A 12,500-nucleotide genomic window follows, 5' to 3' on the forward strand; every position below is an offset into this window, starting at 1 on the left:
CAGAAGGGAAATTAAAGAGTAGGACAAACAGACCATGCACAGCAAAGTCTAGCAAACATGTTCTGCATAAGTTGTCCATCATTCAATAACAAGCAGTGAGTCAGACGAGAGAGAAAGGGGGAGAGGGAGATGGAAAGGAAACAAAAAGAGAAAGGGAATGAGAAAAAGAAAGAAAGAGTCACTTACCCGCCCATCTTTATCCACTCCTGCTATCTGTCCCGTGGCAATGCGGATCTTGTCTGGGTGGACTGCCAAACTAAGAGACACACACACATACACACACACACACACACACACACACACACACACACACACACACACACAGTGAGAGGGAAACATAAGGTCAGACCACACCCATGCATAAAGTATATAACACAATGCAGACATGACTAGGCATGATCTCTGCAGGAGTACAGCATGAGAGACACATGTTGTAGTCATAGTTGTGTGTGTCTGTCTGTGTGTGTCTGTGTGTGTGTGTGTGTGTGTGTGTGTGTGTGTATGTATGTATGTATGTGTACATATGTCATTTATCTACACAGACGCATGAAAAACACATCAATCACTTTGACAACTTCCCTGAAAACAAACCCATTACTCTCCCATCTTTTCCCATATGGGCCCAAACCAAACGCAGTCTCCTGCAGCAATGCAAAACCCCACATCAGGCCCCCCACACTCTAGTCACCCCTGTACGCGCGGTCACTAGCCCACACGTTTGCTTCAGAGAGCAGAGGCCTGTGGGGCAGGTGTGTGCGCCTGAGGATCCGGAGTCCTCTCTATGCATAGCGGTCCAGGCCATGTTTAATTCCTTCCGTCCTGCTGGACTTGTTTTTGTGTGTACTCCGAGGACTCTGAACACGACATTCTGCCCAGACTCCTTTGACAGAGCTGTAATCACGCTATCTACGCTGACGTGAAGAGTAGCCCGCGAGTAACAGCGGAGTTATCCATCAATTTGCTGAAGTGGCTGAAGTGATGTATGACCCCATTGGCCTTCCCTTTCCATGCTCTGTTTGTCTTCTAGGACCACAGAAAAGTAGGGGAGGGAGAGAGAGCAAGAGAGAGAGAGAGAGAGAGAGAGAGAATTAGAGTAAATGAACGAGAGAGTGACACTGACAGCAAGAGACAGGGGAGAGACAGAAAGAGAGAGAAATAGAAAAAGGAGAGAGGGTGACTGACAGTAACCTCTACGGAGGGTTCACTGAGCGGCTGCCTGTGGTATGATATCTCATAACTCTTCCTCTTCGCTTCCAGTGGTGGCAGACCCAAACTTCCTCTAATTATGGCCTGCGTGTTTGCCTTTCAAATGGCGGTGGACTGGAAGCCGGCGAACAGATAGTCATGGGAATGACGAACGCTGCCTGATCTTAGTGTAACCGAGACAACACTGCATGACTGTCCTAAGCACCAAAGACGGAGATGTTTTTAAAACAGGCTGAACTCAAGTCAGGTGTGTGTCATAACAGTATGTATGTTGGATCACATTTTCATCTATATGCATTGCTTGAATGTGTTAATACATCTAGGAGTCGATGCATTTTCTGCGTGTTTGTATATGAATATGTATATTCCAACAATATGTATATGCTTGTGTATTTGCCTGTATGCATAAGGAACTCTGTATGTCTATGTGTATGTGTGTATGTGTGTGTATGTGTGTGTGTGTGTGTGTGTGTGTGTGTGTATGTATGTCTATGTGTATGTATGTGTCTGTGTGTTTGTGTGTGTATAATGTGTGCATCTGCCCCTCTCACCATTTGACGCAGTCGGTGTGGCCCAGGAAGTGGCGCTGTGTGCGCTCCTCGTAGTTGAAGAGGACGACGACGGAGGCGATGAAGTAGACGATCTCGCCCGTGGGCAGCAGGTACACGTTGGCCCGGCAGTCTCGCCCCCTGTAGCCGAACCTGACAAGCCACAGTCAAGGAGGAGACGGACAAGCGTGGCAAGGCGGAGCATTGCACTATCCACATTTCCAATTAGGTCATCAGTCAGGAGTCTCCGATGAAACAACATGTAAAGCAGAGCTTGCATCGAGTTCCATAGAGCACTTCCATAGAGCTGCATAGAACTGCCTTTGCATACAGTTGCTAAGAGAGGATTATTTTGGATGACCTGACCTATTTAAGAATGTAATTGCTTTGACTGGCCTGAAATCTTATTACTTTCTAGTGCTATTCTCCTGGGCCACTCAAAGAGGAGGCCCCCTCCTTCTGAGCAGAGTTCTTCTCAAGGTTTTCTTCTTCAAGACTTTCAACTGTGTGCAGCCCATCTCTCTTATCTGATACATATTCCCTCATCCATGCATACACACAATCACACACACACACACACACACACACACACACACAGGAAGGATACACCCACTCCAGTTTGAGTCTCTCGGACGGCAGCTCTGTGCGGATGTCCTCGTAGTTTTCCACATCCGACGGGATAAACATGGTGATGGGACGCCCGCGCATGAACGTCTTAATGTAGTCCCCCTCTATGAGAGAGAGAGAGAGAGAGAGAGAGAGAGAGAGAGAGATATGGTATGTTAATAGATAGTGATATATAGTGTGAGAGACAGAGAACAAAAGGAAGAATGATTGACAGACAGAGGTGAGATCAATTCCTGAAGAGGAAGCCATACCAAATGATTCACATCCTGATTGTCAACCTTCAACTGTGCGATTATTGCAAACGAACATTCTTAATTATACAAAAAGCAATGTTGTTAATCTTGGAGGAATTTTATGACCTTATCACTTCGAGCTTGTGAGGAAAGCCTAGAGACCCAAAGGAGCGCTGAGAGAAAGGAGAAGATGCTGTAGCCATCTCTATGTGTTCTCCCCGTAACCCTGCGTTACTCAACAGCCTACAGGCCTACAAACACTGACAGCTGTCAGACACAAACATGGCTCCTGGGGTTTAGTGCGGTTACTGCTAGGCGTGGGGGTTTGAAGAGGTACACCCCCTCACAGCTGCCTCCAACACACTCGTATAAACAAGCCTCTAGATGAGCGTTGTGCACGCACCCCCAGACACAGAGTGGATAAGGTCAGAGAATTCACATGGCATTCGGATGGATCATTCCAAATGATTTTCAATAAAATTCTGTTCGGTGAATCACAGTTAAAAAAAAAAAAAAAGAGTTGTTGTTAGTTACCGGTTACATAATTCCACTCATTAGTACGCCTCTATGGCTGTTTGAAGCTTGCTTTTGTGAGGGGGAGGTTGATAAAGAGAGAGAGAGAGAGAGAGAGACTGGAGGGAGGAATGGAGAAATGCTGTGCCGTGCAGCCTTGCACAAAGCTGTGAGTGTGTTGCCCGCCTCACCACCACCACCCCACCCACCAACATACAGAGGAGAGAGAAGAGCAGAAACAGGAGAAAGAGGAGAGGGATGAACAGATGGGGAATGTGTTGGAGAGGAGAATAGGGGGAAAGAGGGAGGGAGCGAAGGAAGGAATGAAGAAGGGAGTGTGGAAAGTGAGAGTGTGAGCTGTGAGGTAATCTGAGGGTGTTCCCCATACACCATCCGCCCCTCCGCCCCGCGCCCCCCACCCCAGTGTGTGATGGACTACAGCTTGTGTCTAGGAGTCTGAGGGAGCAGCCAGGATGGGGATTTGGGTGGGGAGTGGGGTCTGGGAGTAGAGTACCAGGCCAACCACTCACAGATTCACTGCCAGCATGCCAGAGATAGTCCATATATGGCACCGCCTCTACTCATAATCATGTGTAATGTGCCATGGATTAGAACTGGCTGGAAGATGAATGTCCAACAACATAAAGCAATGAACAAAATGCATTCCATTTAAAAGGGGAGAAATGCAAGATCCACATACCATTCTTTTAAAATTTTAAATACAACTGGAATGCGGGATCATCGTGATGCTATAATGATGCAAATATTAAAGATGTCCTACTAGTTAAAGTCTCCAATTCACAGCAATGATCTTGACTAGAGTAACAGACTCCCACATCATTTCTGCCCTGATTCGATGTGAAGAAACGGTCCCTTTCTACAACAGCTGGCTTGGAGACTAACTACAGTTGTGTGGCGTTGATTGAGTTTGGGGTGAAGAATAGTCATTCAGTGTGTTGCGGGTCACAGGACTAACAAAAGGGTTACGGCCTCAATCAGCCACCTCCGGCTGATGACTCAGAGAGAGAGAGAGAGAGAGAGAGAGAGAGAGAGAGAGAGAGAGAGAGAGAGAGAGAGAGAGAGAGAGCCTGTGTGTGTGCATGAGATGAGCTTAACTCAGTTGGGAGGAGAGGACAGGGGAAACCTTGTGTAATCCGTGCCAGAGGAGCAAATGACAACAGTGAAAGGGAGAATATTTAAAGTGCATTAGGTGCTTTTTTGCTGTCTCAAAAACAGAAATGCTTTCTCACCTGCAGCAATGCAAAGTCTACAGGCATAATGCGATTATGGTAATGCTGCCTGTGCACCCATGATTTCCGTGCATATGGTGTTATTTTTATAGTCATTGTTTCCTGACTGACTGCAAGCTGCACAGAAAACAATAGGTTCTTGAGAGCCACCATCCTGTTCCCATGCTTCTAGAGTTACATCATTGTCATAGGTCCGAGAGCGACCTCATTCCTTGACAACAGAAACTATGTGTTGCAACTTTAATAGTTGTGCTGGGTCGACTCAGAGCCCTGGTTGTATCAGGCACTCTATGCTATCACCCTGCTACTTAACAGCTGCAATCTTTAGCATCTTTAGCATCTGTTGGGGTGGTAAATGTCGATATGTACTGCAGAGAGCTATGTTTTATGACCCTCTAGCTGGGATTGGACTGAAGGTAAAGCAAGTCTGTGCTAGTGAATGAGAGAATGATGAGGGAGGAGTACAGAGAGAAACTTGGAGAAAGGGAAAGAGCAGAGGGGACAGAGTGATGAGAATATTAAGTCAGAGTGAGAGACAGGGGTTGGTAAGGAGATGCAGACAGGGAGGACAATAATCAGAGAGAGAGAGAGAGAGAGAGAAAGAAAGAAAGAAAGAGAGAGAGAGAGAGAGGAAGGGTGTAAGTGTATGGAAGAGACAGTAAAAAGGGAAATGGAACGAGAGAGGGAGGAAGGGTTAAACAAATGTGAAAGAGGAGGAAGAGAGAGAGAGAGAGAGATACAGTGAAGACGCAGAGTCCATGCCAAAGCAGAGCGGAGTGAGCAAGAGCTTGCACATGAGCTGCATCAGCCAGGTGAGCGCCCCCACCCCCCACAGCCTGCGAGCCAGAGCCAGAGCACGAGCGAGAGCGTGAGCGAGAGCGTGAGCCAGAGCGTGAGCGCGAGCGCGAGCGTGAACATGAGCGAGAGCGAGAGCTTACCTTGGCTGTTTTTCTCTCGCGTGGACATTTTGGCTGGTCATGGAACAGAAACAACATCACTCAACAAACACGTACAAACACAACCACAAATGCAAAACACAAACACAAACACAAACACACACACACACACACACACACACACACACACACACACACACACACACACACACACACACACACACACACACACACACACACACACACACACACACACACACACACACAGTGCCACAACAACAACACGATGTCTACTGAGGTACAGACACAGATGTGGTGGTAGGATGAATAGGATAACAGGTGTTGGAGGGAAGAGAGACAGAAGGTAGACTAGACCGCAGTAGGGACGACAAGAAAACAGAACATCCAGGGATGTGTGTCTGTGTCATCACAGAGGCTTAAAGCTTTCCGCTGGCATTTCAGTGGATAGAGCAATAACCTGATTACCTTTTAGACTTACCTTTCAGGCTTAAACCCATTCAAAGAACAACTACCAGAGGAAGGGATTTGTGTGTGTGTGTGTCTATGTGTGTGTGTGTGTGTGTGTACATTAGTGTGTGACTATATTTACGTGTATGTGTGCGAGTGAGAGTGTGGATGAGTGTGTCCATGTGACTTTGTGTGTGTATGTGTGTGTATGCCTTCTTCCGTCGGGAGATAAGTGTGTGGTTGTGTGTGTCAGTCCATGCACTTGTAATCTCGTCAGTCAGGCTGCTGGCCCCTGCGGCTTCAGTGAATGCTATCAGACAGTGGGGTGATATGAATAAAAGGTAATGTTTGTGTGTGATGTCTAGGCAGACTGGGTTAGGAGGATATTTACCTTGGCTTATCACTGGGTCTTTGTGTCTGCATGAGAGAAGGGACAAAAACAGGAAGCGGTCAAAGGGAGGGTCAACAGACAGAGAGAGTTATTAAAATATTGAATGTGTGTGTGTGTGTGTGTGTGTGGTGTGTGTGTGTGTGTATAACTTACATCTACCATGTGTGAAAGGGAGATTGAGTGTTATTAAAATATCTTATTTGCATTTGTGAGAGTGTGAGTGAGAGACTGTTCTGATGTTCTAATCCTGATGTCTACACAGTAGAGAAAGTGAGCAAGATGGAGAGAAGGGAGAGAGCTGTGTGTGTGTGTGTGTGTGTGTGTGTGTGTGTGTGTGTGTGTGTGTGTGTGTGTGTGTGTGTGTGTGTGTCAGTCACTCACTTCTCAGCGTTCTTCACCACCTTGGCGAGGAGTTTGGAGGTGGAGGCGGCTTTCACCAGCTTGTTCCTGTTGTCCTCTCCACTGTCCCACGTGCTGCTCTGAGAACGCTCCATACCCCTCTTAGCACTGCTACCCCTACAGCACGCAAACACACGCAAACACACACACACACACATTTACAAAAAGAAGGAAGAGAAATAGAAAAAAAAAGAAACTGATTAATTTTCCATCGTGGAGAAACAGAAGAGAGGCGAGAGCTGAGGAGAAGCAAAGACACGGCACACGTCTACTGTAACACAGTGGGGCGCCAAGGCTGGAGCACTGCACACATGCACTCATGTTCTTTTACTGAACTTTTACAGAGACGCTCTCATATTTCACCTCAAGCCTGGTGCTAATGGCCAAATAGTCTACCATTACGGTAAGTATAATTTTTGTATTTAAGGCTACAGTAACATTTAATGATAATAAATACCACTACTGACACTACACAACTGTAGTAGTGACTTTGACTTGGTTGGATTAATGTGGTAGATATCATTCTTCTTCTAGAGAGTGCAAGTGCATCTGCAGTCCTACAGAAGGCCACCCCACCTGTGTTTGTAGTTTCAAAAGGTAAGTTTGAGGCAAATAGAAACACACAAACTGCTCCTTCATAGGCACAGAGTGAAGCGCAATGCTTCCCAAATGCTCCCAGCTGCAGACATGCATCAGCAAGGCAGACAGAGAAAGCACAAGCCTGTCAACAGGTTAGTACGCCTGGGCTCAGCTGACAAAATCGAGGCCCAGGCCTGCGGTGAGGTAGGCCGAGAAAACGAGGAAGATCTTTGGCATCTGTCCAAGACAGAGAAGTATGAGAGGCAGAGGAAGAGGCAGAGGAGAAGAGAGGCAAAGAAAAGGAAAGTGAGGGGGAAGTAAAGACTGGCAGGGAGAGGGGGATGAGTGGAAGAGTGAGAGAAAGAGCAGTCCTCATGCGAAGCTGTGAGGAGAAAGGGTTTAGTTGCTGCGAGAGAGGAGAGTCTCATCCAGATCACTTCTGTTGAGGGATAAGCCTTCCCCAAAACCCGCTGAGGAAGGGAGGGAGAAAGAAAGAGAGAGGGGGGGGATGGAGAGAGACAAGAGAGAAAGTCAGAAAGGAAAGGAGGAAGTATAACGAGTTAATCTTGCACAGAAGTGATCCAGCACCACTCTCGTTCTCACACACACGAACGTATAAATCACACTTGCAGTAAAACAGTGCAGGGCCTTAGCAAATCCCTCTGGAAGAAGGGGTATAGAGGGGGAAGAGGAGAGAGGGAGGGAGAGAGAAAAAGTCACCCCAGTGTGAGCAACTGTTTTGGCGGCCAGAGCTGACATGCCCCCCTGGGGCCGCCCTTTACCTACAGGAGGCGCTCATAACAACCAGTAGCACATGACCCTGGGCAAAACCAAACTCAAAAGGCTGAAACTGAGGTGAATGCATCCTTCACACAGACGTTGAGTGAACAGGCAGAACTCCTAAGGGTGAATCTGGGTAAAATGGCCTACTTGACACTGTGAAAAAGGGGGGAGGGCACTGTAATCTTGATCCACTTCCTAACACTGATATAGATCGTTTTCGTCTAACAATGGAACAGGGAAGCTGCGGAAGAAGACAGAGAAGCATCAACTTCCACTAAAGCCGCTCTCAGTGATATTGTAATTTATTATGGCAAAGCCCACGGCTTTCTACACCACAGCACCGACTCTAATCCACTCGGTTCCAGGTACTCCTTAATAACTGGACAGTGGCCTGATGTCTGATTTCCGCTCATCCGATTGTTAGCAGATGAGCTGGGCCGGCTAATTTCCTTTGGCGCTAGTCAGAGACTGGGGGGGGGGGGGGGGGGGGGGGGGGAATGGCTCGCTGCTCCCAGTCTAATGGGCACGGGAAGAGCTGCCTGTGGCGGGGGTGGAGGTGGGGGCAGGAGCATGAGGGGGTGAAACGGAGATAATTGGTTTTCAGCGTCTCCGATGCTAATTGGAGCCGATGGCTTCCGCAGCTAATATGAGAGGCTAATCGGGGCAGGGGGCAAGTTCTTCTGTGTGCGCGTGTTTGGGTGAGGATGTGTGTGTGTGTGTGTGTGTGTGTGTGTGTGTGTGTGTGTCTGTGTGGGGGGGAGGGGGTACGAGAATGCACGGTCATGGACGTGAGGTATTCAAATACAACCACAGTCTGACCTCATCAATGTGTGTGTGTGTGTGTGTGTGTGTGTGTGTGTGTGTGTGTGTGTGTGTGTGTGTGTGTGTGTGTGTGTGTGTGTGTGTGTGTGTGTGTGTGTGTAAGGATACTAGCAGACCAGTGGGAGGGCTAGCACGCAGCCAGGGCCGAATGATTGTTAGACATCTGTTTCCCATCACTCTACCCGAACCTCTCAGGCTGGGCCGAACCTCTGTGACCCTACTGTACTGCTCCTCGCCATTAAGATGCAGTCCACAACTCAGTTTCGGTCTTGCAAAAGGCTGTTGATTGTTGTCTGATTGTTTTGTTTATTTAAAGAGCCAGGACTGTGTACGAACACCAGCTCTTCTTTTTAGCGCACTGAACAGACAGCTTAAGGACCACGAGGAGCAATTTGCTGAATTTGCCAAAAAGTGTATAAGATTAGAATGGCAGACTTCACCTTCATGCAACACACCCTCCCTCCCCTCATGTACTGCTGATAAGCTACACTACACTATGAAGTAGTACAGGAGGGAGGGGAGAGCGACACGGACACAGAGCAGAGAATGATGATTGATCACACGCTAACCAGTCAGGAAGGAGTACATTTTGTTACCCCATAAATGATATGTGGAAACACATGGCCAGTCAGTATCTGCAAATGAGGCAGGATTTGAGCTGAGTTGATTCACACCATGGCTTCATCAGACCTACCAAGCCCAATCTGTGCTGATTGAAAACCTTGTTTAGTAATAGCAGCGCGTCTGTCAGTAGGTTTATGACTCTACTGTAAGTGCGTTCATCTGTGTCTATCCATTGGTCCATTTGATTATTACAGCATAATTATCGATGGGTTGCCATCTTTCTATCTATGTATAACCATCAAGTCTGTGCGTTTGTAGTTATCCTCTCCAGGTCTGTGTATTCATTTCTTGAGAACTTTTAATGCATCTCTCCCACCTACAGTGTTCTTGTTTGTCTACGTCTATGTCTGACCCTTGGCTGTGAGAGCATGATGTGCTTTGGGGGCGCAGGGGTGGAACCTGGGGAGCAGTTGGCCTGTCAGCTGTGTGCTGGGTCAACGCACGCCATCTCTGTAACAACACATGTCTTGTGTTTGCCTCCTCTGTGGGCTAGTATGTGTGGTGTGTGTATCTGGGTGTGTGTGTGTGTGTGTGTGTGTGTGTGTGTTTGTTCATGTGTGTCTATGTGTGCGTGTGTGTGTTTGTTCCTGCATCTCCCTACATCCTCCTCATTGTTTTCACCGATGTCGCAACCTCAAGCGTTAGAGGCCCCGAGTCCTTTCCACACATATCATCTGCTTGGCATGGCTCCCCCCTCTGAGAATCATTTGTGCGTGTTACTGTGAGCTTTTCCAATTTGCAAGGTCAGGGATGAAGTGACAAACACGAGGGAGAAAGAGAGAAAGAAAGAAAGAAAGAAAGAAAGAGAGAGGGGGTGGGCGTGCACTCTTGGCAAGGAAAACAGGGAAAACAGCCTCCAGATGAATCAAACCAAACACATAAAGACATTAGCATGTTAGCTTAGCTAGCTTAGCGTAGCGCCACCCAAAGGAACAGCATGCCAGCCCGGCCCCAAACATCGCTCAGCTAGCATAGAGAGTGAGGGTTAAAGTGTTGGAGGGGTGGGGGGGGGGGGGGGGGGGCTGGAGGAACCTTTTGCCCGATGGGGGGCCCTTGCTCTCCGGCGTCTGCCTTTGGGGGGTAGGGGGGTGTGGGGATGGGGGGTGGCTGGAGGGGGACGGTGTTTGGGGGCTGGCGGCAGGGATTTTATCGTTAGCCTGCGCCGGCTCCTCCTTCTCCTTGATGCCCTCCATGGCCGGCTTGTCCCGCTTCCGCTCCAAACCGCTGCAAAAACAACCAGGGGTCACGTGAGGTCAACACTAGGTGAGTGGGGACAACCCAGGGGACAACCAGGGAGAAAGAAGTGTTTACGCAGAATACTCTCGAAGAGGTCTGGAGGAGGAATACACACAGACTAAGAACATAATAGGACAATTTTAGTGAACACAGGACAGCTTTTGAAATTGTTCCATACTATACCACATGACTAACAGACAGACAGACACACACACACACACACACACACTCACACTAAACATGCTAATGGACACATTTTTTGGTACTCAAAAAGATCAAGGCACTTTAACTCCAGTCAGTAACAGAAACAGAACAAACATTGGAAACAAAGACACACACGACAAGGCAAGACCTTAGACAGACCTTTTATCCTGACGTTACCTGGGAAGGTTCTTTGGTGATGGTGATAAAAAACAACAATAACAATAGCATTTTGACAGTTCCACAGACATTTGATCGTTCTCAAAGCAGCTATATTCATCATGGTCATGGGAATGTCATGACAGCTAGTTTCACGGTTCCTGCAAAAGTAAACATTGCTTTCAGGAGCTTTCAGACTCTTAACAAATGCTGTTGCATTACAGCTAGGGAGACAACACACAGATATCTCCTTCATGCTCCACTGAGCGTGGAAGATGCATAGCTACCTTATCAAAACACAGACATTCTCTTCACCCCACCTGCACTGACAAACCACAGTGATCTCCTCGTGAGGTTCTATTGATACACTACTGGTTGTTTCCACTGTGAGCTACAAGAGGAAGCTTACATAATGGTTCAAGAACGAATAGTAAACATAAGAGGAAAGCCCTGTGTCAATATTGACCATCAGAGAGTTAGTGTGTGTGTGTGTGTGTGTGTGTGTTTTCTTGTATGGCTGTTTGCGATCTTCAAGGTGCCTTGAAATGTTTCATGCATCATGTGTGTATGAAGTGTGTGAATGTTATTTGAAGAGGTGTGTCATATACAGTATGTGTGTGTGTAAGAGGTATCGGTGTTCTACTGATATGTCAGTTGTGTGTATATATGTGTGTGTCTTTGGGTGTGTTATATATGAGTGTGACGCCTTTATGTGTTTGATGGTGTGTGTGTGTGTGTGTGTGTGTGTTTATTCTCCTGTGTGTGAGGCTGTGTATGTACACTACCTCTTGGCTGCTGAGGCGAGCGTCTCCTTCCTGGCGACAGAGACGCTGGTGGTGTCTCTGTGCGTCTTGCGTCCACCGGAGCCACCATTAGGGATGCAGGACATGGAGTAGGCCTCACGCATCGGGTTCTGACCTACAGGGGGCAGCAGAGAGACCCAATCAGGACGTGGTCGTGATCACTTAACAAAGGCTTATTAAATCAGCAATGGAAGAATCGCAGTTTCTTTTCATAATCAACAGTAATCCTCCTCCTCCTCCTCACAATCCCCATCATCATCATCATCATCATCATTACAGCAGTCATAAGCATGACCTGACAAGTAGTTAAATCAAACCTGCAACACTGTGCCCACACAAAAGTACTCCACTTCCCTGGTAATAGACACTGACAATGCCACATCACTCACAGAAATATCTAATTTATGAACTAGCATCATATTTACACCAACCAACATTCTTGAGCAGCTAAACTGCACATGCAAGAGCAACAATGTCTGTCTCTCTTTTACTCTGAATGTCCACAAAGAGACACCACATGGTTGTTCTGCTCCACTCCGGTGGCAGCAGAATGTTGTTAATATCATCAGACTAATTGGGTTGTGAGGGTGAAATACAACATGGGGGAACCTTGGCAAGTGAAAAAGTACAATTTGGATTTCATTTCATGCTTTTGAATTTTGGAAAAGTGATTCTTTATTCTGTCTCTTCAGGAAGTATAATGTCATAAAGAGGCTTTAAATATGATTGACAGGTGAAAGGGTGCGGTTAGATAAGGTTGAG

General features: G+C 47.3%; 1 protein-coding gene across 3 annotated transcripts in view; it reads right to left on the reverse strand.

The window, feature by feature from the left end:
• Positions 1 to 12,500, reverse strand: part of LOC105900037 (EMAP like 4) — a 66,378-nt gene that overhangs the window by 18,893 nt on the left and 34,985 nt on the right. For 2 of the 3 annotated variants that reach the window (XM_031579416.2, XM_031579415.2), the window contains exons 3-10: positions 11,721 to 11,853; positions 10,372 to 10,563; positions 6,514 to 6,648; positions 6,133 to 6,158; positions 5,316 to 5,348; positions 2,362 to 2,485; positions 1,758 to 1,907; positions 187 to 256 (exon numbers count right to left, since the gene is read on the reverse strand). In XM_031579416.2, coding sequence (XP_031435276.1) covers positions 187 to 256; positions 1,758 to 1,907; positions 2,362 to 2,485; positions 5,316 to 5,348; positions 6,133 to 6,158; positions 6,514 to 6,648; positions 10,372 to 10,563; positions 11,721 to 11,853 — 863 coding nt within the window. The remainder of the gene's footprint in view (positions 1 to 186; positions 257 to 1,757; positions 1,908 to 2,361; positions 2,486 to 5,315; positions 5,349 to 6,132; positions 6,159 to 6,513; positions 6,649 to 10,371; positions 10,564 to 11,720; positions 11,854 to 12,500) is intronic. The other variant, XM_031579417.2, reaches the window with a different exon arrangement.

The sequence above is a fragment of the Clupea harengus genome, chromosome 13 (assembly GCF_900700415.2).
Source record: "Clupea harengus chromosome 13, Ch_v2.0.2, whole genome shotgun sequence".
Classification (NCBI taxonomy): Eukaryota; Metazoa; Chordata; class Actinopteri; order Clupeiformes; family Clupeidae; genus Clupea; species Clupea harengus.